Below are 25,675 nucleotides of genomic sequence, written 5' to 3'. Positions count from 1 at the left end.
ACTTGACACCAAATGATCCAGTCCCAAATTAAGCAAAGCTTGTACTATGGATACTAGGCACCAGATAAACATACTTACATAGATAAATACATACTTAAATACATATTAAACAACCAAGACCCGAGAACAAACATTCGTATTATTCATACAAATATCTGCCCGGCCGGGAATCGAACCGGGACCTCAAGCTTCATAGTCAGATTCTCTAACCACTTGGCCATCTGGTCGTCAAATCTTTGCTAAATGAATTAAACTTTTACCACTGTGCATTTTTGTTTTCTACCAGGGTAAAATAGAAGGTGTGAATAGAGATTCATAATAGGTACTCAGGTCATGATGTTCGAACATACGTTATCAAAATAACAATCCACGCGTTTCGGCGCTCCTTCTCTAAGTGCAGCTTTAATGTTAACGGTCTTATAATTGAACGCACGGTCAAATCCCAATTCATTTTCCAAAATTGACATTTATCATCAGTACCCGCAAATCCAATGACACGGCAGCCTGGAGCATAATCTTATATAGAAGAGACTGTACAGCCAACTACCAAAATATGTCTTTAACTATATTTATCTAGCACCAAAAATTTAAAATTATTTTAATTCATAGTTTTATTTTAGTATCATGAAAGTATTGAACAAATACTCAGCGACACAAAATTTGGCCCACTCTACATACAAAAGTACCTATTCTTGCATAGGTACATACATTAGAGGGCTAAATCTTTTGCTGTTCAATAAGTATAATTCTTTCACCGTACTCAACGCAGTTAGGTGAAAAACTTGAGAAGTGCAGCGATAGAAATAAACATACATTATCGTGTGTTTTTAAAGAAACTACCTAATATTTTACCGATCTGACCAACATGAGAGCCAACTGCGCCTGCTGCACCTGTGATAGCAATGGTTTCACCTGCTTTTGGATATAAAATTTCCTTTACGCCAAAATAAGCAGTATTTCTGGAACAAATTTAACGAATAAACTTCATGCCAATCTAAAGAACTGCAGTTCGTAGACTGAAGTCTACTGAAACGTTTACTTTTATCTACCCTGGCATTCCAAGCACTCCCAAGCCAATTGACACAGGATGTGAGCCTACATCAGGCAAAAGAGTGATTGGCATAAATCCTATAGATGGAGAGACTTTCGGGTTGCAGATAGTATGTGTCCGCCATCCAAACGATCCAACTACGTATTACCGACAGGATACTGTTCATTACGACTTTCAATTATCCTGAAAAAGATGTAATACTGGTTTTTAAAATTTTAAAGATAAGTTTAGAACTAGATTAAATAAATAAATATCACGGGACAATTCACACCAATTGACCTAGTCCCAAAGTAAGCTTAGCAAAGCTTGTGTTATGGGTACTAAGCAACGGATAAATATAATTATATATATATATAGATACATACTTAAATACATATTAAACACCCAAGACCCGAGAACAAACATTCGTATTTTTCATACAAATATCTGCCCGACACGGGAATCGAACCCGGGACCTCAAGCTTCGTAGTCAGGTCTCTAACCACTAGGCCATCTGGTCGTCTAAATAAATTAAAGTAAAATAAGCGAATACGTACTTGGCTACCTGCCCCCCTATCATGTCAGTTGGCAATTTGTACCCAATCATATAAGCACGCATGTATGGGTCGATACTCAAGTATTCTGCTTCAGTTAGAATTTCTAAAAAAGTATCAAAACGCATTAAGTATCAGTCATATTTCAAAGTTCAAAATATTTTAGTATGACGGTTAATTTCAATATACTCGTACGTAGAAATGTAAAATAATTGATTCAATTTTACTTTGCTTCTCCGCTACAAACCGTGCACCACAGTTAAGATGCAAACTCAATATCCGCTCTTATAAGTACATCAAACAATACATATGTAACACAGGTTCAACTATGACTAACACCACGTAAATTACTCAGGCGTTACGAACTCTCTGCGAGCTTAATATTAAAACTTAGTTAGGACACAGCCACCCACTCATATCATATTATATGTCGCATGCTCGCATGGACTTATCTGTGTTGCACGGTTCGTAGAGTAGAAGAGAAACAAAGTATTAGTATGGTTCATACATACCTACATACAATGTAGATAGGACAAACTACCGTGCAGACAGTTAGCATCATGATAAACTAACCAACAATAAGTTGGAAAACTCCCGACTTTGTCACTTCAAAGGTCAATATCTCATAAAAGGCAAAACCAATTTTGATGAAACATGTCTAAGAACTATCGCTAGAGAAAGTGGTTTCAAATTAAAAAAAAAACGCTTATAAATCGCTCCAGCCGTTTAAGAACTACGGTGCCACTGCCACAGGCAGACACACAGACACACACACACACACACACACACACACACGCACGCACGCACGCACGCACGCACGCACACACACACAGAGACACACAGACAAACAGACACACATAGCGGTCAACCTTAAGTATAACACCCCTCTTTTTGCGTCGAGGGTTAAAAATCATAAAGATCCTAGATATCCTACCTCCATCTTTCAATTCCGGAAGATCTTCCTCGACAATTTCAAAGTCACTCTTTTTTGGTTCTCCTTGAAAATATTTTGTAAGTACATATTTTTGTGCTCGTATTTTGCCTGCGACGCTGGAGTAAGCTCGTTTAGTGTAGAATAACGTAGAAAACCCCAGTTTAGTAAGCATCTTGAAAGTACTTCTTTCTGTAAATATTTTTAAACTGTTTATTATAAATCAGAATATCATTACAAAATTTTATAATTACTAGCTAATAATCTTTATTAATAAATTCGTTGTTTAAACACACCCAGAATTTTAATATTAGGTACTAAAATTACGTCGATTGCAGTGGCTGTGGTTACGAGTGGACTGAAGTATAAAGTATCAAATTCGTTTAGTTATCTATAAATTAGTTTAATTGACCACACACAAAAAAGTTATACAAGTATTTCGTAGATTCGGTTTATGTGCACCAGTGTGCGTGTGCAGTACTTTCCGGAATAAGTACACTGAACCGCTTGCAAGCGGTGTAAATGGCACAGACTAATAAGAGATATAAATGGCATGGGTACGTATTATAATATATAAATTTAAAATACATATCGGTTGAATACATACAGTTGAAATATCGAAATTATAAATTACACTGACCGCTTGAAAGCGGTGTAAATGGCACAGACTAATAAGAGATATAAATGGCATGGGTACGTATTACAATGTATAATTTAAATACATATCGGTTGAAATAGATACAGTTGAAATATCGAAAATTATAAAATATAATGCATCAAAATAAAATATATAAAGTTATTTGACATAAGTTCTAAACGCATAAGCTTGAAATGCATAGTGGTCAAAATATAGGTATAATAGTTACAATGCATATTGGTTCTTAGTCATATGGCACAAAATGCATATTTTGATAATGTATAAGTACGTTCAAAATCTATACAGTATGTTTTCTATAATGGTTGAAATACATACTAGACACTGAATTTTCACAAAGAAAAATGCATATAATATAATTCTGGCACTCGCCGGCCGCTGCCGTGGCACGCTCGCTTCGCTCGCTCGGCTCGTGCTTGTTTGGTCATAGTTGAACCTCTACGCTCGTCGCACCTAAAGTTTCTATTCAATTAATGATCAGACTTTAGTTTAACATGCAAGGTCTTATTAAACAATACTGCTTCCGATCAGTCGGTATCTTATAGGTTAGGTTAGGTTAGAGTTTTGTCCAGGCGCGAAGCGCTTAACCACGCTGAATAGGAGCTCCGCGAAGCGGAGCTCCGTCGACATTGTCTTACAGTCCTTAATTTTTCAGAATTTAACATGTAAATACAACGTAAATAGACTGGAGATGATGATGAACATGGGCATTATATCGTATGTATTTTGACCATTATGAAAAACGTACTATAGGAATTTTAATTGTTATTTCTTTCAACTATTATATATTCTGATTGTATATATTTTGAACATATACATTGTGAACTTAGTCATTTTAATTGTATGTATTTCGACCAATATAAAAACGTGCTTTATGAATTTTGATTATTATTTATTTTAACCATTATATTTTCTAATTTTCGGTATTTCAACTGTATGAATTTTAACCGATACGTATTTTAAATTTACACATTATAATACGTACCCAAATGGCATTCAAGCGTTTATAGGTTTGGAGTTGATAGACGCATGGCAAGCGTGTAAATGTAGCATAAGATCAAAGTCTAAGAACTTTCTACATTTTCTTACACTGTGATAAGATTAACTTCCTTCCTCTAAGCTATCTTGGGCAAAGGTTTCTGGGAAATTGTATACGTGAAACAGATACAAAATTACATTCAAATCTATTGACAAAAGGACTTTAGTCTCTAAGACATATTCTTAAATCAATGATTATTATATCATAGACAGAGATGTTTAGTTAGATATAGGTAATTCTTTTTCGCATTCGCGAATCCCTCGCAATGCCTTCCTTACTTCAAATATTAACTAAACTGCGTTTACAATAATAAGTTTCTGGTAAGTAAAAATTTCATTTTTAATACAAGCTTTTTTGCTGACTGTACTTTTTGTTGACTGTACTTGTGTTGTCACCCACCCAAACTACATTTGCATACCTACCAAATTTCAAGTCTATGCCATTAACCTTCCATTACCGTTTCCGTCTTTTTTTTTTTTTTTTTTTGTTACTGGACTTGGGCTTTAGTGTTGCCCTTAGCCATTTTCAAGTTAGGGAAATTGGACGCGGGAAAGGGTAGTTTGTAGACGGAATTTGGAATATAGAAGGTCAGGGTAGTAGAACACAAAGGCAAAATAAATTACATAAATTTGTAAATACTATACTTTAATATCATTTTTAGAAATAAAGGATGCAATTATATTATATATATTGGGAAAGGTGAGCAAGGAAATATGCTTGTAGGTAGAGGTATATTGTGGGATACTAATGATTCCAAAAACGAGTTCTGTCATATAAATGGACAGGATAGAAAGATGTGATTTAGGTCAGCCACCGCGGCTCCACATTCACATGCTCACTATTGATTATGTTGAATCTAAACAGATGAGAAGGGGCGCACGTATGGCCCAGTCTCATCAGAGTCAATATGGATGTTTCTCTTCTGCCTAATTTTGAATTATAAAACCATGGTCTCAGTGAATTTTGTTGTAAATTATAATAATAATTTCCGGTCTCTAGAGAACTCCAAACCAACTCCCAGGAGTTCCGTAAATACCTTTTAGGAAGGGCTAGGAGATCATGGGTGTAATTTTATAGGGGAAAGATCCCCGAATGAACGCCTCGAGAGCCAGATTGTCAGCTTTCTCATTTCCATAAATCCAGAATGACTTGGCACCCAGACAAACTGAATCTCGAGACCTTTGATACTGCACTCGTGTAACAGAGCTCTAATATCAAAAAATATGGGATATATATTTTTTAGTTTAAATGGAGGATGTAGTAATGCTTGTAAGCACTTTTTGAGTCTGAAAAGATTACGGATTTTCCTAATTTCATCAAATGAATATATTCAATAGCTTTGAAAAGCCCATAAGCTTCACCAGTAAAAACTGAGGATTCTGGGGAAGTTTAATTTTTTGCACAATATTGAACTGGTGGTGATACACTCCAACTCCCACACAGCTAGATAATGTAGGTTTGGATGCATCTGTGTATATAATGCCATCCAGACCAACGGACATCAAGGAAATGGTTGAATAATGACTTTGCACTTGAAGTATTCTTTATAAGACCCAAATCAAGAAATACCACTGGCTTAAGTAATAAACTTCAAATTTACTATATAAAGGAAGAGTTGTGTATCGATGGGTAGAACTTGACAGAGGTAGAAATTTTAAGTAACTGTTGATGATAAAAGGAGGACTCTTATTGCGCCAGTGTGAAGATGTTTCTATTTCTTTTTGAAGAGAGATAATTTAGGTATAATGGGATGATTTGAAAATTGCATGGAACGGAAAATAAACCTATCTGCTAGGAATTGCTGTCGTAAATGTAACGGTGGATCGACACATTCCACCTGCATCGCATTAACAGGGCTAGTTTTCATGGCTCCCAGTATTATTCTTAATGCCTTGTTTTGGATTTTATTAAGAATTTCAAATGCGGTATCTGTACCTGGACGAAGCAAAAAAGACCCGTAATCCAATACACTTCTAATGACAGCATTGTACACTAGTTTTAGGTAAATGGATGACTACCCCACCAAACTCCAGCCAGACATCTTAAATATTTAGAGACCGTTCACATCTAATCTTTACATATGTGCAATGAGCTTTGGCCGAGAGTCTACTGTCAAAAACTACACCTAAATATTTAGCTTCGTTGTTAAGTGGAATAAATGCACCATCATAAACTAGATTCAAATCACACTTCCTTGTTCTGGTTGAGAATAAGACCGCTGTTGTTTTAGTGATTGATAGCTCCATACCATTTGTATCTAAGTAGCACTTCAGTTGCTTAAGATTGGTATTTAATGCTGCGCAAGCGTTACTGACACTGCTATCTGCACAGTACAGTACCAAATCATCAGCGTATTGTATGGATAATACAGGGTTTACTAGAATAGACGGAAAATCATGAGTATATACATTAAAGAGTAATGGGCTTAGAACGGAACCTTGTGGTAAACCTTTCCAAACAGTTCTGTATAAAGTTTCAGAATCTAAGACTAATTTTATAATCCTTTCGTGAAACATTGCTGAAATTATATTAATGAGGCGTGTCGGAACACCCAATTTTACCAATTTATTTATAAGTATCTCTATATTTACATTGTCATATGCCGAATTTATGTCCAGAAAACATGCTACTACCGATTTATTCTGAGAAAAAGCTAATAATATATCCGAAACCAGTAAACCAACGCAATCTGATGTGCTTTTATTTTTGCGGAAACCGAATTGGTTGTCCGGTAGAGTTTTTTTTTGTTTCAATAACCACTCTAGGCGGTTTTAACCATATGTTCCAATATTTTAAGTAAAACGGTCGATAAAGCTATTGGCCGGAGTGAATTATGATCATTCCGGGGTTTATTTGGTTTAGGTAATGGCAACACCAGCTGTGTTTTCCATTCAGGAGGAATATTGCTGAAATAGGCTTGTGCGCGCTCGGTCACTGAGCGGATCGCTCCAAACTAGTACAATCGCTCAAATGTACTAGTTCGGTCTTTTGGCTCTTTTAGTTCACTAGTACACTGAAAGAAACGATGCTCCTTTGACCGAATGAATGAATCCGAGAGCTTGGTCCTATACCTACCACGAAGCGCAAAAACTTGAACTTCGTATGTTTCCGTCCCGCTGACGCTTATGTCATTTAATACGCGAGTGAAAGAGACGGTGCGATACGAACTTCGATTTACGAGTTTCGTAGTAGCGCCTCTGCTCCGAGATTGGAGAGTCGAGGTTCGTGTGGACAGGTAAAATAATATTACAAAACAAAATAATCATGCATGCAAATAGATTTGTCACTAAATTATTTCTGTATAAAATTACATGTTATTTGATTTCCCTTCATACTTTACTTACAGGCTTAGGACTGTCATTCTATTATTCATCAAGGAGTATTAGAATGGCGTATTTCAAAATCAAATATTTACATTGATTAGCTGATTTCCTTTTTTTTTTTTTTTTTTTTTTTTTTTTTTTTTTGTTTTTTTTTTTTAGTTTTTTATATTATTTACATGTTGCTGTGTAAAAATAGCATTTGTGTAACTTTTTCGGGTTTTAGAAGAGTCCGTCTTTGGTTTAAAACCTGACCCGCACTGGAAAAAACCCTTTCGCAAGATACTGAAGTAGCTTGCATTTCCAGCCGCTTTAGCATATACTGATATACCCTGGGATATATCTCCTTTTTTTTATGCCACCATTTTAATGGATCGTCCTTCCTGGGTAAATACGGCTCCCTCATATAATGGTCATATTCGCGGATTGCCGCAGCAGTATTGTTTTCAGGTCTGATAATCATGGCCATTTCTTTATCGAATTCATCCCAGATGCTGGCGACTTGGGCATTCTGCGGTTCCGTGGATGATGTTGTGAATGTGGCAGAGCCAAGGCTTGGTGCAGCTGTGGCGGATATATTTTCTTCCTGTTGTACCTGTGGCAATTTGACTTCACAAATCCGCCGTTTCAGTAATTCACTCGCTTTTAAAAAGGAGTCTTCAGTACGAAACCCCTTTTTTTTAAAGCGCGGATCTAGGATGGTGCTGTCTGCGTATAATGCATTTTTCTCTAGATCGTGAAATCTTAGTCGCAATTGTTCCTTTAATGTTGCGACGAAAACTGTGATTTCATCGACCTCGTACTGCTGCGCTGTAAATGCAGCTAAATTTCTTTCCATTAGCTGCACGAACACCAAAACCTTCGACAAGGTCACCATTTTGTCAGCGCTCACTTCTGTTGTTATTTCATAGAAGGGTTTTAATATTGGTACAACTGCCTCAATAATGGCCCAGTGATGCGGCTGGAGCAAGAGATCTTGTCGCATAATTGCTGCTAGTGTTGTAATGACTGCATTCTGTAGACGTAACACCCGCTCCAACATGTCGTAGCAGGAATTCCATCTTGTGGGGCATTCTTGCTTTAATTTAAGTGGTGGTAGGCCCATCTGATTTTGTGCCTCCAATAGTTTATGGAGCCCATTGGAACTTCTTTTAAAAAATTCCACAATGGCCTTTACCTTACCGACCACTTCGCTTATGTCGGTAAGTGCCCGCTGAACCATCAAATTTAAGGAGTGCGCGAAGCACCCTATGGGTCGCCAACCGCCCATCCTAATAGCAGTCGTGATATTAGCGGCATTATCACTCACGATGCTACCTATTTTATGAGATATTTGCCAATCGCGAATTATGTCTTTTAGAAAAGACATTAAATTTGCACTTGTGTGCCGCTCGTTGTATTTTATACACCCGAGTAGCACCGAAGAGAGCGTGGTGGTACGCTCGTCTATAAAATGAGCCGTAACCGCTATATAGCTTTCTGTTGTGGTCGATGTCCAACCATCCGTTCCGAGGCAAACAGCGGGTGTATCTGCTATTTTCCTTTGGATATCCTGAAACACTTCCATGTAGATTTTTGGAATCAAAGTGTTGGATAGTGTTTTCCTGGTAGGCAACTGGTATCCGGGCAATGTGATACCATTTCAATAAATATTTTAAACTCCGGTTCTTCCACTATACGCAAAGCGTGATGGCCCTTTACCACCATTTTGACCAACTGTCTATCAATTTGTTCGACTTTACGCGTCGATGGTGGTTTTCGAAAATAGTTACTTATTGGTAGAGTAGTACCAGGACCCGGCCTCGCGTAAGTAGATGTAGAAGTTGACGCCAAATTCATAGTGGATGATGAAGGCACAGCTGATGACGTTGACGGTGCAGCCGCCGCAGTCGCCGCACTAGTTGTTGGCAAATGCTCTTCGTTCGATAATTCTTGTGCCGGTTGCCTTTGAACACATAAAGGTATGGTCGGGTGTTTGTTCTTCATGTGTCTACTTAAATTTCCTAAAGAACCGCTTTTTATGCTCAAATACAATCCGCAATAATTACACTTGGCTCGAAGTTGGTCCGCATCTTCGTTGTAGTGAAACCAAACATTGCTTCTTTTACCTTTACTCGGAGCCATTTTAAAATATTCAACTTTTTGTTATTATTTTCACTATTTAAGTATTTACATTAATTTTAAAGTTTTTCCTAAAGTACAAACGAATATTTACACTATATATACACTAACAAAATTTAAAACTACAAACATATTATAGACACTCCACAGTTTATTATTTACACTATTTACAAAATTAATAAAGTATCGTCCATTACCGATAAAATCAAAAACTCACAGTAAAATGTCTGAAACATAAGCAATAATTCACATTTAACGCAACGAATTTAAACTTTCTTTGACGCAGAAAAAAAACGAACCCATTTTAAATTAAACCACACAAAACTGCCGCTTTGCAATAATCGTTTTTAAACTTTGCGAAGTTAGCAAATTCGTCCCTATTTTCAAGGCATCAAATTTGACAGTCCAATGCCCATAAAACGAAGTGAAAATAATATAACGGTAAGAGTCACCTATCGAACGTAATCCAAAAAGACCAACCACGCTCGCGCATTATCTATCAAAACATAGTACTGTTCAAAATGTGTCATCTCGCTTACTCCCGCGTAATTCCTATTCAGAGGTTTTGTTCCTTGTCGCTGTCGCTCGGTCATTCATTTTTCTTTCATTCGGTCGGATACGGATCGCATCGTTTGCTGTCTGTGTCACTGCTTGCTTGAACTGAACTAAACGTACTAAAGAGCAGAAACGTTACGGAATAGTTCGTTCTAGTACAGTGTCGGGAATCAAGTCTTTTTCGTTCTTAGTACATGTACTACACAAGCCTAGCCTGAAATGAAAATGAGTTAAGAAGGCTTAAGTAATAGGTTAGGATTTGGTCGCTGGAATTTGCTAAAAATGAATACGGAATGCCATCGCATCCCGGTGCAGAGTCAATTACATACGATAGTACACTTTTCAGCTCAGATAGTGAAAATAGACTGTTTAAATGTCGGCTATCGCTGTCGCAAGAAACTGACTCTATTTTCAATGGGATTGTTGTGACAAATGGAGGAGCGAGTTTATCTAAGAATTTTTCAACTACTGAAGGCTCTATTTTAGTTGCAGTGTTATCAACAAAAGCCCCTCTAAACATCCTTATTTTCCTCCAGATTTCAGAGGTGTGTGTATTAGGAGATAGGGAAGCGCAAAAATTTCTCCAACTATCTACTTTCTTTTTCTTCAAAAGCTTTTTAGTTTCTTTTATTATGGTCACTAAATCGTTGTAGTTTTCCTCGTTCATGTTAGCCCTATATCTTAACTCCATTTCTTTTCGCCTTTTTACAGCTGTACTGCATTCAGAATCCCACCATGGTGGACAGGGAATCCTAGCACCAGAAGATTTTTTAACTGGGAAAACTTCAGTTGCTGCTTCAGTCAGTAATTTGGCAAATGCATTGGAGGATTCTATAATTTGGCTAGGATGTCTTAAATCTGGCAAGATACTGAGTTTATCGTCCAATTGTTTTTTAAAATCATCCCATTTATTTTTAATTATTACATGCTTTAACATAGAAGTCCTTTTTAAGAACGGTTTATTTTTGAAAGGGAATGAAACTATCACTGGAAAATGGTCACTGCCATAGGTACATGGAAGTACATCCCAAGACAATGTACTGGCGATTGAGGAACTACTTATTGATAATCAATAGCACTTGTATTTTCATGTGGAGCTGTTTGGCGTGTGGGTGCACCAGTGTTCAGTATGCAGAGATTAAGAGAATCAACAATGTCTAAAATTTCATCACCAAGGTCACTTGAATCGCTACATCCCCATGCTTGATGATGACTATTAAAATCTCCTAGGATGACAAGAGGAGAAGGAAGTGAAACTAAGATGGATTTTATTTCCCTAAGTATAACTAATGATGGATGAGGAATATACAATGAAACTATACAGATATTATTTACAATTGCAGCAATTATAGAGAAATTGCTGCTATGGGATGGTATTGGATGATATGTAAAATGAAATGAATTTTTTACAAGAATAGCTACACCGCCATGTCCGTCTGACCTATCTTCACGGAGGCATGCATAGCCAGGAATTTTGAAACATGAGTCTGCTCTGAGCCATGTTTCACTTAATGCTATAAGAAAAGGATTTAGTTTATTTATTAAATATAGTAAATCTGATTTTTTATTCTTTATGCTGCGACAGTTCCACTGCAGAATGTGGCTGCTGTTGGCCATTATTGACATTTATAATATTTGAAATAAAACTAATTATATCTGCAACGTTGTTCGGTATTATGTTTGAAGAAGATAGTAATTTGATAAGCTCAAGGATGAGCTCACTAATGGAGGGTTGGTTGTTGTTGGGTTTTTCTTTCTGAATGGCAGTACCATTGCCAGATGTAGAAGGCATATCATATTCTTTAATGAGATCATTATGAGCACTTTTATCATAACCTTTTTGATATTTAGGTTTATCTCGAGGCTTGAGAAAAACTGTTTTTTTGTATGAATATGATGATGTTGGTGTGTTAGTCTGATGATTGGGCTGTTTAATTTGAGACTGATTAATTTGATGTGGTGGAGGAGATAATAGAACATCTGCATAAGGTTTGCTGACTGGATGATGCAGCTTTGATGCCTCAGCGTAAGACAAACAACTTTGTGCCATAGATATTTAATATTTTTTTGTCTTTCAAATTCTGGACACTGTTTACTTATTGCAAAATGGTGTCCAGTACATAAAAAGCAAGAAACACAGTCCTCCTCAACATCACATGTAGACCCAGAGTGACCCTGGCCACACTTGTAGCAGCATGGTTTGGATCGGCATTGTGTTTTTGTGTGACCATATCGGCAACAATTGTAACATTGGATTGTTGGAAATATGTACAGATCTACGGGTAGAGCATTATAACAGATGAATATTCTTTTAGGCAAAACTTGACCATCAAATGTTAACACCACTGTTTGGGATGGTTTCCAAACTGCTGAACCATCTACTATTGTTTTGTAATTCAGTCTTCTTGCTTTAATTACTTTTCCTGTACCTAAAGGTACAGAAATGTTCAACAGGATCTCCTCTAGGGACCACTCAGCCGGAACACCCTTAACTATTCCCATTCTCATTACACTGAAGGATGGGATAAAAGCTTTATATTTATTATCAGTGAGGGTTTTATCATTCAAAAATTTGTTAGCATCGTCAAGATGAGAAAATGACAATGTGACTCTATTCCTCCCAATTCTTTTCACACTACCATTAATGATGTTTTTAAATGACTTTTTCTTTAAGAAATTTCCAAAGGAAATGGGATGAATAGAGGTACCGTCATTCGGTGCATCTTGCATTCTTTGTACATGCACTACAAATGGTGAGCAATCAGTATTTACATAAACTTTTCTGAATGTGTCTGTGGGCTGAGGTGGAGATGGAGAGTTCATATTTGTGGTAGAGTTGTTAATAGTTGTTGTAGGTATTGGTTGAATATCAACTTTGTTTACAGAATCATTAGTGCAATTACAATCATTTTCAGTCAAAATATAGTCCGGATTTTTATTTTTATTTCTGCGCCTTTTTTTATTGCAATGGCGGCATATTTTCCTTGACGGGCAAACTCGTTTTCTATTTTTATCCGATGTTACGGAACTATCTGTATGGTCAGTATCCATACCGTTATCTGGTTCTGGTTTATTAATTGAGCTAATAGTTACGGTGTGATGAACCTGGGGGACACCGCCCCAGGGTCATCGGGCTCCTCCATCGAAATATATTAAAAAACTTACCAAAAAGAAGAAATGTACACAAATAAAGGTATTTACAATAAATAATTAAAAATATACACCGTATTTACACTACGCTGACCACTAATTAATATAAAAAATGAAGAGCTAGAAAAAACACGCGCGCTCAGTTCGAGATTTCCCGCCCTTTTCCGTTTCCGTCTTGTGGAGACGATCTTAAGACCGTATTGCCGAACGATTCTGCAGGGCTACTACGAAACTCGAAACTCGAAGTTCGTATCTTACCGTCCCTCTCGCTCTCGTATTAAATAGTATAAGCGTCAGAGGGACCGCATGACACGAACTTCGAGTTTCGCAGTAGCCCTGCTGACGCTCGCGATCGCAATCATATGACAGATTTCGCATACAAAAACTGTCATTTGATTGCGATCGCGAGCGTCAGCATCAGGGCTACTACGAAACTCGAAACTCGAAGTTCTTATCGTACCATCGCTCTTGCTCTCGTATTAAATAGTATAAGTGTCAGCTGGGCTACTATGAAACTCGAAACTCGAAGTTCGTATCGTACCGTCCCTCTCGCTCTCGTATTAAATAGTATAAATATCAGAGGGACCGCACAACACGAACTTCGAGTTTTAAGTTTCGTAGTAGCCCAGCAGAGGGACCGTAGGACACGAACTTCGAGTTTCGTAGTAGCCCTGCAGGGCTTCGTAGTAGCCCTGCTGCACTTGTGTGCACATTTCCCCCCGCAACAAGTGCTATTTTGAAGGTAATCTACCGCTAAGGCTACTCCCTTCCGATAGGAAGCCCGCGTTGCTCTAACTAAAGGATGTTACTACCGGCGGTATCTAGTCGAGCGAGCGCGCGAGACCAATCATTCATCTAAGCTTGTAATAATAAAATATTGAGTTTTTGCCAGGTTATTTCCACAGATTACTAAAATGTAGCTGTTCTTTCCAACAGAGGTGTTTTTGCGAAACGACAAAAATATTATTTTTATAGAGCTCAAAATTGACCGAAAGAATAAAATAATATTTTATTTTATAGCCTTAATTCTATAAATAAATAATCAAAGCCTAAATTGAATAAAAATATTTTTGACTGATTTTGAATATCAGCGGTTTTTATAGTTGCTCGAAAATGTCCACAGATTGGGTTGGCTGATAGAAGACGAAGCCGTAGATATTTGAATTTAAAAATAAAAAACCAAAATGGCTAGCTTGTTGTGTTTTCGTTTCGGGTTTCGGAATTTATGTTAAGAAGAACGTATAAATTGACCGTTTAGATTGCAATAGTACTAATTAGAAGTGAAGTGACATTATTCCTGAAATGATTCGTCTTTGTTACGTTTTGTGTGATTCTGTGAATGATATAGTCGTAAATAAAACTGAATCAATTGAAGTGATTTTGAACGTACTTGCGCTTTTCTGTTCGCAATGACTTCTGTTGAAGAATTCAACTGCATTTTATGCAAGGAATCGTTCGACAATAAAGATGAATTACAAACTCATTTCAGGTATAGGAAGGCTTATTTTGAAATATTGAGTGCCCTGTTTTGTTTCTTGATATATGTGTCATATAATTTAATTGCTTTGTCAGAAAACACGGCGATCCTAAGTTTAATGAAAGTATCAAGAAAAATCGTGCACAAAATGAAACGACTCTCCCGCCAACAAATGAGAAGTCAAACGATGCGTCAGAATTGGTTAATTGTGATGTATGTGAAGAAATGTTCCCTACGATATCGAAGGCGATTACTCACAAACACAAGGTCCACCCAGAACACGATGCGAAATATTTCTGCCCCTGGTGTGGGAAACTCTTCACTATGAAGGTAAGGTAACTTTCAGTGTAGCCAGTGCAAAACATAACCTCACTATATCACTTTATCTGTCTTTAAAATTATTATCTAGACAGCAATAAAATGTTAACACATGGACTTTGTACAAAACATCTGTATCTATAAAATGATTGTAAAGTAAGGCTTGAAAATGACATGAATATAATATAATTTTATATATCTATGTATATGTAAATAAAAAGTATATTAGAACAATCTAATCTAAAACACTTATTTTGTGACATGAAAGACAACCATGATATTTAACTAAAGAAATATCAATCAAGGCTTTCCAAGATTTGGTAACTAAAGGATTAAGTTTTTGGTATTTGTAGCGCTAAAATACCGCAACATTCAATATAACAACAGGCTGCTAGATTGGGCAGACAACTAATCTTTTACATCTCTAGACTTGTTTACTTTTTTATTCAGTACACTATATATGTAACAATATTCTCGTAACAATGACATTTTGGAAATTATACACATAATTGTGAAAATACATCTAAACAATCACAACTTCAATTTATTGTTAATTTGAATGACAATGTCAGTCAAAGATTTTATGTACTGCTGCTCATTTCAAGTGGCGATATAGTTTAATTGAAGAGGTTGATAAATGGTTATTGTTTACGCAACAACTATTTGAAATCATCTGTGTGATTTGACATCATCTGCATTTAAAGTACAAGCCCTGATGATAACTTTCTTAAAAAATAGTAGTGGTTTCTACAATGCAGTCCAGAATTTGTGGTTGATGATAGAGGGGTGATAATACTTACCGGACGTACAATACCGACATGGAAATACTGACATGATATTTTGTAATTTATTGAATCAGGCGTTACTTTGCGGAGGTCCATATCAATGAACTAAAATAATTTCCTTGCTCACCCGCGACCTTACGATAGCTAAGCTTATGCAAAATATGCGTGTTCATGCAGTTCCTCCACCTCCACACTGTAAGAACACACACAAATCACACAAACCCATCTATCACCACCACTACACTGACGCGTTTCGAACTCAACCAGAGCTCATCTTCAGAGTGACACAACCATACACCATGCTACCAGTTGTTAGACAGTTGTTGTTTAGTCTATATATATATAAGCTTAGCTATCGTAAGGTCGCGGGTGAGTAAGGAAATTATTTTAGTTCATGATATTTTGTGACACACCCATAGAAAGTCTTGTCAGTTTGACACTAGTTTGTATGGGCATGTACACAAAATATTGATTGATTGATTTTCACCATAACAAAAAAACACAATATTGAACTATACATAGTTACTTTAAGATTAACCTAATAGGGTTAGCTAAAACTAAAAAACAAAAATAAAACAATAATCTTAAAACATGTGCTTATAAACAGTGGATACCATGTGCTATGGGAAAAAAAGCGCTGACTCAGCATAAAACTGCGGGTGACCGCAGCGCTGGTATTCTGCCAGAAACTTAGAGAGAGATCTGTGGAAATGGTATATATGCCAAAGTATAAAAGTTTACAAAAAAATAGATATAATTTATGTTTAAAGTCTAATTAGTGAAAATTTTTTTTATCAAATACTAACAAATAAAGTGGGCGGCCGGGAACTGGGGGCCGTGGTCCGTGCTGACTTGCCATTTTGGTCGGGTTTGCTCTAATTGGGTTGGCAATCGCAGTATATTCACACCGGTATCGCTGCTGCCGACACCGGTGGGACCGATATGTACTTGGTCGCAGAAGTCTCTTAGTCGCCTTTACGACACCCGCGAGAAGAGTTGGGGGAGTGCTATTCTTAAGCCTGCATTTGATGGTCTAGACTAGACAGAGGAAAATTAATTCTTGTGCATAACAATGGTCATTCCATTGTAAAAGACAGTAAACCAGAATCACAGTATAAAAAGTTTTCCCTACAGTAGGCCGACGCCTTTGAAGTTGAGCGATACCGCAGCCTGTAATAGGTATTTACGCAAGTAAGGAAGGGTTGTCACAAATTTAAAATTTGGAAGGTAGATCTTTTACGAATCGGTATATACATATTGGTATTCCGAAATTATATAAAACAAAATGAATTAGGGGTGGCATACTTACTAGGGGTAAGAAGTATCAAAATATACATCTTTTTGAAATAAAAAACTTTTTTTCTACAAAATATACTTTCATAGATTAGTAACCAACAAATACTTTAGGTTTCTAGACTTAACGGACTAAAGTTCCTGTTATTAAATTTAATAATATAAAAAATTAATAAATATAATTTATATAAATGGATTAAATCTTAGTTCCTTATTTATGCGAGATGAAGACTTGCACGCATATCATGCATGCATCATTGCAGTACATGTTGTATGCTCGATAATACATTTTATAAATATATTTTTTATTATAAATTTAAATGTAAAAAAACGCGATAGCCCTAGAAGACTTGTTCCAAGCTACTAAGAACGGCGAAGTATGCAGCTGGAGCTCCTCCCACCCTCTCACCCCTCACGCCCCGCACGATTGCTGTGTCGTCTAGATGTCTCCGTCGGATTACTGTATTGAAATTTGTTATACTGTACCAGACTGATGGGCTGAACTAATGCCAGAATTAGTGTGTAGCTGATAACATATATTAATAATCCTCCATTTATTTATTAAAAGCACAATAGAATGTCAAAAATACGTTCACACACTTATTCCAATGTACATATTAAGTTGTAGTATGTAATTTCCCTGATTAACATTGGCTATAGTTAAAGTGAGAAAAGTTTTTCCATGTCAAAGTCTTTATGCAATTGAGATAAGGTTGATTGTTAGTTGGCCTATGTACGAACTTTTCACTACATCTATACTGTTTTTCCTGTGAAAGTACAAAGTTTCTGCACAACACAGATGGAGTTGCAAGCAATATTGAATAAGTTTATTTTTTATATTTCAGCACCTGTATAATAAACATTTACAAACCAATCATGATGCTGTTGATGAAGCACCAGATGACCATGATAAACACTTTCATTGCGATTGCTGTAGTGTGTATTTCTATCTTTCATCAGCAATGATTTACCATAATAAGTTTTTTCATAGACAAGACACTGATTTACCCATAATTGGGCACTCTAAGAAGCAAAGACTTTGGAACCAGGTAAGTTATTATTTAAATCATTAATAAGACAAGGGACAAATAAATTGTATGGTATAACTCTACATCTAAATACATCTAAATTAGCTTTACTTTAAAAATATTGAGATCAGCATTATTTTGTTCTATCGAAAATACAAACTGAGACATGGATGAACTGAAAAACCAGAAAAGAGACCAGCGCTGGGAATCGAACCCAGGCCCTCAGCAATCCGTGCTGCGTGCTATAACCCCTACACCACCGATGGACAGGAATCTAGACGCGAATTTTTCCTATGCATAGATATCTCAGGTTGCTTTCTTTCTACTACGCTACTTAAGCAGCAGCACTAGCGACATCTATGTTTCGCTCTCATCGAGCGCTGGTTTCTTTTCTGGTTTTTCTTTGCATCCGTGTCTCAGTTTGTATTTTCGATATGGTTTCACGGGATACCCGTAAAAGTAACTAATTTGGAATTGAAATAAAAAATACAAAAAGACTCCAAAAAACCAATCATAATTATTTGTTCTAATCTAAAATAGTGTGTAAAAAAGTATATTGTGAAAAAAATGTAGGGTTCCATTGCCAAAATGATAATATGGAATCTATTTATAGTTTTGACTTGTGTATGTGTTTGGAAGTTTGCATGTCATATGCATTTTATTTGAGAAACTATACGAGCTTTGAAATGTAATTTTAAAATTTGGTATTAGTATTAGTATAGGAAAAGGTTTATTGGAGGGTGGCACCCAACCTAACTAAAGCCACTTACACCAACTAACAAACATCAATTGAAAGTTTTAAAAAATGGAATGAATGTCTGAATATTGTAAGTCCCAATTGCCTTGCTAATGTCATTCAAACATTCAGTGCAAACTAATTTTGCACAGGGCCGTATTTCACCTATTAGAGGCCCTGGGCACAACACGCTGCATTCGATACCTAAGCCTGATTTTCAGACGAGAGTGGAGTAGGTATCGGTTATCGTTTGGTAATGGAGTAGGGACTAACTAGGGGGCCCCAATGCGTCGCGGGGCCCTGGCCACGTACCCAGTGTGCCCAATGGGGAAAAGGGCCTCATTTTGCATATTAAACAAAATCACTTGATATTTTTTTTTTTTTAGCACAATACTTATTCACCTGTCCATGTATTTTTTATCAGATGTTGATATACATTGTATATAAAGACATTCTTCGTAAACAACTAACCTATCTTAACTTGTTAGATGCTTGCTCTTCACATCAAGAAATCATCAGAGTTCAAAATAAAATCTTTATTTTTCAGGATTTGCTGCCAATATATTACTGCTCATTCTGTGGTGAGGAATACATAAACAAAGTCAATTTACATGTAAGTTAACTATTTTGTTGGTCCTTCTGCTTTATCATCAATCAACCACATAGAGTATGTACCTAGTCTCTTTGCAAAACTAGAAATGACTGCTCGATGCACTGTGGTTGCTCGACACACTAGAAATAAGTTGCTCGATGCACACACGCCAAAAATCATATTAAATCGTAGCAATGTATAAAACTATCGTGATTTTTTTGTGGTTTATGGTATTTTAATTCGTAGCAATGTTTCCGCAAGAGAGTACTATTTTTCTAGTGTATGTTTCAGTCAGCAAAAACAAAAGAAAAGCTTACGTAATATAAAAAAAATATTATACCGATCAACATTAAAAAAGTTCATTTTACAATGCAGGTCAGTTGCATTTACAAATTCTAGTTTTATCAGTTCCGGGTACAGTACTTAGTTAAATTACGAACAATGGCAAGTGACCCAATAATCCCGTGTTGTGACAACACTAAGTAATTTTTTTAACACCAGAACTGGTAATAACCTCATTTTCTGTGATTATTCACTTATTTTTTCTTTTCTTACAGAAGCATATTTGTGATGACCATGGTGACGAGAATCAACGTCCAACTGATGTACTACGCTGTCCTCTCTGTGAAGCAATATTCTACCACTTAGATGCTTATGAGTTACATCTAACTTTCCACTCATCAACTGATTTGTACAGCGAATCAAATGAAATGTAAGAAATGAAACAAAAGATGTTTGATAGTGAAATATCTTAAACTGAGTAAATATAATATTTTAATGATTTGCAGGAATGAAAACGAACTATCAGAGTATTCTTTAGAAACTGTGCCACCGGCTATGGAGAGAGTCGAAGATTTGAATAACCTACCTAATGTTGAGACTGATGTTAATGCTATTGGAATAGTAAGTATTCATAAAATAAATATGTATTGTGTTTTTAAAGTAAGAATATTCTAATAAAAATGACTATTTATACAAATATAAATTCTTATAAAATGTAAGACTCAAATTAACAACTAACTAATGATACTTCATTATCAGATAATAATTACTTACATAGTGAAAATTTTTATTAGTCTGCTGAAGAAATAAGCATGATTTCTGTAACGTCAACACTGCAGCAGCTATTTCTGTAATTCAAAAACTGTTTTTTTTTTAGGAAAGTTTTCTTCAAATGGCAATGGATGAACCACAAGATAGTAACCAAAGATCCAAAAAAGTGAAATCTAAAAAACATAAAAAACACAAAAAATCCAAGAAATCTGCTATAACATTAGATGAGTTCTTAAATATGAACCAAGATGTATTCGGGGAAGGTTTAGACTTTCAAGGCGTTGAAGAAGTTCCGACTAAAGTTATAAAAAGACAACTCATACCCCGAAAATCACAAACCAAAAAATCTGGAGCAAAATTTGTGTCGTCTGCTGATTTGCAAAAATTACAAAAGGCGGGCACTGTTGTTAAAATGAAATCTGGAAGTAAACCACCACCATTGAAAATAAGACCTATTGGTCAACCTGTCAAAGTAAATCCGAATGTAAAAAATCTTGCGAACCAGACACAAACAAAGACAATAAGTGCTTCTAATGAAGTTTTGTCGAAGCTAATGAACCAGAGTAGTAATCAATTAAAAATAGTAAAAAAAACTGTTCAGGAAAATACAAATAATGATGAACCTACTGTCAATGAACCAGTAATAGAAGACATCAAAAATCAACCGTCAAGTGAAGACCTTGTAAAACCTGATAGTGTGGAAATGGATAATGATGTAGAAAATGTTAAAAATAGCGACGAAAAAACTGATTTAACAAATACCCGTCCTAACGTTTTGGTAGATAAAAATAACGAAGGGAATTTAAATGATTGTGCTGCCAATCAAAAAAGATATAATTGTACCGACACTGAAAGCGATAGAACTAAAAACTTACAAGAATTTAATGAAAATAATGATCAAAGTAACAATGAAATGACAAAGTCAAACGCAAAAGTACTTGGTGGAAATTCAGCTGTAACTTCGAGCAACGATTTTAAAGACGCACTTAAAAATATAAGTAGGCAGATAACAATAAAATCCTTAAATTCGCCAACAACCAAAGCACACGTTCAAAGCGATCTAGATAAGCCAGTCTCGCAAAAGGGAGAGCAATTCAGTGAGTTCGTTACTGAAATTTCCTGTAATAGAGACTTGAAAAACGACCAAATTCATATAAATCCAATTAGTAAAACTCTTGATCCATTAAAGAATATTAACAGTGCTATTACAGTTAAGTCACAAAAAAATGGAAATATTTCAATTGACAACAGAAATAGCACAGTACAAGAAAAAACTGAGCTAAATATTACACAGAAGCGTTTAAATGCTCCAGACAAGGCTCCTGTGCAAAATAATCAGTCTAAAAATGAGAATACAAATGTTCCTGGTATCCATAAAGTTCAGAATGATAAAATGAAAGAGACCACTTCTTCCCATGTTTTAAAAAACTTAAGCAAAAATATCACCGTGACATCTAAATCGCCATCCTTACATCAACTTAAGGATGAAAATACGAACAAAGAACAGGATGATTGTGTGTTTGATGACTACAATGAAAATCCAACAGAAAATAAGGATGTTCAAAAACTTGCAGGCACAAATCTTGGTATTCAAGCCAAATCTACATCTTCAAATGTCTTGAAAAATTTAGGTAAAAACATCACAATCAAAACGATGACGCCATCTGTAAAACAACTAAATGAAGAAAATGAGAGTAAAGAACAAGATGATAGCGAGTTTGATGAATATGATCAAAACGCGATGGAGAATAAGAATGGCGCAAGTTGTGGTTTCCAACAGAGTTCATCCTCAAATGTTTTGAAAATTTTAGGTAAAAACATTACCGTGAAGTCGACGTCGCCATCTATAAAACAATTAGAAGATAATACAAATAATGAACAATATGATAGTGACTTTAATGAATATGACGAAAACCCGATAGAAAAAAGAATATCCAAAAACTTGTAAGCACAAATTTCGGTGCTGAAGTGGGAACATCGAGCCTTGTATTGAAAAACTTGAGCAAAAATATTACTGTAAAATCAACTTCGCAATTTGTAAAGCAACCAAAGGATACTGACGAAGAAGGAGCGACTAGGGAGTTAGATACATACGATGAAAGTCCTGTTGAAAATAAGACCATTAAAAAAGTTGCCAGCACAAATCCCAATATGCCTCGGAATGTAATTCCTAGGCCTAAAATAGCTCCTGACGTAAAACAACAGCCAACCAGCCGTTTGCCTTGTGCTATTGTTCAGCCGGAAGTGAAAGAAGAAAACGTTTCCGAACAATTTACAGATGAAGTAAAAAATAGTAATATTCAGTCCAGCAATATATTAAAGCATTTGAAAAATATTACTGCTAAACCAGTGCCTTCAAAAAAAATTCAGCAAATAACTGCTACGTCTAGTAATACGACGGTAAGAATTGCAAAAGGAAATAATCATTCATGGAATTCTGTACAAAAAAATGAATCTACCGAGGAGATTGAAACTTTTAATATTGATGATTCTGATAGTGATGATGCAGGACAACAAATGCATCAGATCAAAAGTGTTCCTAAAAAAATAGAACCTATTAAAAACGAAGTAAAGCCCAATGTAGCTTTAAATACAATCAAAAACATAAGCAAACATATTACTGTTAAGTCTTCCAATAACCAAATGAAACAGACTATACAGTGTGCGAATATAGACAGACATGATTCAGACGTTTTTTCGGATGATGAGATTGATAATGATGCTGTACATCACCAGTCAAACAATATTTTTGAAGACAAACCAAGAAAAACTTTGAGCAATATACCACCAACGACTTACCAAGCCAAGACTCAAAAAGACGAAACATTTAAACAAGTCTTTAAAAACTTAGGAAAACACATAACAATAAAGTCCAAAACTACAGCATCTCAATCTGAACAGCACACTTCACTTGGTTTAAAACAGAATGCTCACACGGCTATTGACAGTGACGACGAGCCTTTTAGTGGCAAAGTAAAAATAACAGATGTTACTGAAGAAACTTTCAGCGATGATGACATTAACCACTTTGAAAATAAAGGAGTTGTTACTCACTCTTCTGAAGGTTCAAATAGTGGCGATGATAATTTTCCTGAAGACATGGATGAATATGATGAGTATGAAAGCCAACCACTATCAATAAATGCAGTTAATCACAATTTTAAATCACCCAGCGAGGGTTTATTAAAAAATATAAGCAAGAATATAACAGTGAAGTCTTTAAATGAAAGAAATATTGAAAACATAGGAAGATGCAATGTCACTTTTCTAGAAAAAGATCGAATAGTAGGTCAAAATAAGTTTGGCAAAAAATTATCAATTAAGCCTATTCAAAATAACCCTGATATTCGAAATGAAAGCACGCCATCCAGAAGCCAGAGCAGTACTCACAATAAACGAATAGCTGAAGCGAGCACATCTAATCAGTCTCCTAAGTCAATAGTCCCTGAATCGTCTGATGTAGTAAACACAATCAACAAAGAGGTCAAAGTGAAAACGTTTCAGTCGGAAACAGTAATTGAAGAAGTAACTACAACCGTTACGAAAACCATTCGCCGAGTAAACCAAGTTAATCAGCAGGTTTACAATGCTAGCCAAACATCTACTGCGCCTAAAATTAATCAACAAAATAGTCAGAGAATAGGAAGCTATAATCAGCAAACAAAGAATTTCCAGGGATTATCAGTAAGGCAAACATCTCCAGGAATGATATCTCCTAAAATTAGACAAGCTGTGCCATTTCGACCTGCGACTGGCACTCCAATCCGGCCTTCAAACCAGCTTGTTCCAATTAGACCAAATGCAAATATAAGACCTAATAGTAGTCCAAGAATGCAAATAAAAAATATGCCACAACAGCAAAGACCTGTTGGGAAACCGTTGAAAATTGCACCCAACGCCATTAATCAAATTATCAAACGACCTGCTACCGAAGACACATCTGGTCATTTTAGTTGTTTCAAAAAACCAAAAGAATCGCTTATACCCGGTAATGAAACTGCAGCTGGAAGTAGTTCAGACTTCAATTATACATCTAGTTCACAAACTAGCAAGTTTTGTAGTACTGCTAAAATAGTTAAAGATAATGCGGTTGTTACAAAAACACAAATGAGGTCAGAGTCTATTACACAGCAGCAGCAGGTGGGCAGACATGGTAATAGTTCTGGACTAAAAATATCTCAATGTAAGCAAGTAAGCCAGGTCGATAGAAGTGAAGCAAATGCCTCAAAGCGCTCTGCTTTAGAAGCTATCGAAAAGTTGCAAAAACAGGGTCTATTAATAAAAAAACCGAGGGTAGTTGAAGAAGACTTTGATCTGCCAAATTCTGATGGCGAATACAATGAAGAATTCCAGGATGAGGAGGAATGATGGAATATGCGGAAATATTGCGCTGACTGACAGTAACTGGACGACTGTATATTATACATTGTTAGTATAAATACAGGTTTTACTTGTATTTTATCTACAAGTTTATGGCATTAATATTTGGAAAAAAAAACTAGGCCGTGGCCTTACCGGTTAGGCGATTGCGAAACAATAACGATTTCGCCGAAACGAAAAAAAAAACAAGTTGGTAGAGTTGCTGTTTCGTCGCCCAATCAGCGCGACCATGGCCTTAGGGTGAATACAAATGATATGATTAATACGTTCCTTCATTTATTTTCATTTTCGATCAGAACTTAGTGGTCTATATGATGATTGTGCATTATTACTAGATTTATTTTCCCTTTGTTTTCTACTGTGATGTGTGAATGTGAACGAGTCTATAATAAAATAAGACAGGAAGACAAGACAATTTTTTTTCGTTCTGTAAAATTGTGACATAGTTCTTAAGAATAGTCTTTATAATAATTTGAAAGGAATAAGTATATTTATTTTTGTGTATCTCACCCAAATGTGAATTGTAAATAAGCTAGGTAGAGGATTGCCTAAATATCAAGGAAATATTGTAAAACATGATGTGAGAATCACGTTCATGCTATGTTGAATTTGTTACTTTAATAAACACATGAATTCTCTTCTCTTTTTTTTGTCCTTA

The 25,675-nt window shown here is 35.8% G+C and overlaps 3 protein-coding genes and 1 pseudogene across 3 annotated transcripts; 1 reads left to right on the top strand and 3 right to left on the bottom strand.

Annotated features, from left to right (window-relative positions):
* Nucleotides 1-330: 330 nt before the first annotated feature.
* LOC141437051 (prostaglandin reductase 1-like) lies at nucleotides 331-15,180 on the bottom strand (annotated as a pseudogene).
* LOC141437043 (E3 SUMO-protein ligase ZBED1-like) lies at nucleotides 7,697-10,278 on the bottom strand. The gene is given in 2 exon segments (XM_074100234.1): nucleotides 7,697-9,152; nucleotides 9,155-10,278. Coding segments are annotated over 2 exon segments (1,947 nt in total). The 5' UTR covers nucleotides 9,654-10,278; the 3' UTR covers nucleotides 7,697-7,704.
* LOC141437046 (uncharacterized) lies at nucleotides 11,279-13,301 on the bottom strand. Its single transcript, XM_074100245.1, has one exon. The coding sequence runs from the start codon at nucleotides 13,254-13,256 to the stop codon at nucleotides 11,880-11,882; it is 1,377 nt and encodes a 458-aa protein (XP_073956346.1). The 5' UTR covers nucleotides 13,257-13,301; the 3' UTR covers nucleotides 11,279-11,879.
* LOC141437055 (uncharacterized) lies at nucleotides 14,510-25,655 on the top strand. The gene is given in 8 exon segments (XM_074100259.1): nucleotides 14,510-14,844; nucleotides 14,928-15,162; nucleotides 18,074-18,277; nucleotides 19,540-19,605; nucleotides 20,142-20,296; nucleotides 20,373-20,487; nucleotides 20,744-22,585; nucleotides 22,588-25,655. Coding segments are annotated over 8 exon segments (5,115 nt in total). The 5' UTR covers nucleotides 14,510-14,764; the 3' UTR covers nucleotides 25,006-25,655.
* The last annotated feature ends 20 nt before the right edge of the window (nucleotides 25,656-25,675 follow it).

Source organism: Choristoneura fumiferana, chromosome 17, assembly GCF_025370935.1.
Source record: "Choristoneura fumiferana chromosome 17, NRCan_CFum_1, whole genome shotgun sequence".
Classification (NCBI taxonomy): domain Eukaryota; kingdom Metazoa; phylum Arthropoda; class Insecta; order Lepidoptera; family Tortricidae; genus Choristoneura; species Choristoneura fumiferana.
Note: the sequence above shows the minus strand (reverse complement) of the source record. Positions and strands in the feature narration are given on the sequence as shown.

Excerpts from the sequence above, each read along its gene's own strand:
- LOC141437046 (XM_074100245.1), bottom strand. The coding sequence starts at position 13,256 with ATGGATACTGACCATACAGATAGTTCCGTAACATCGGATAAAAATAGA.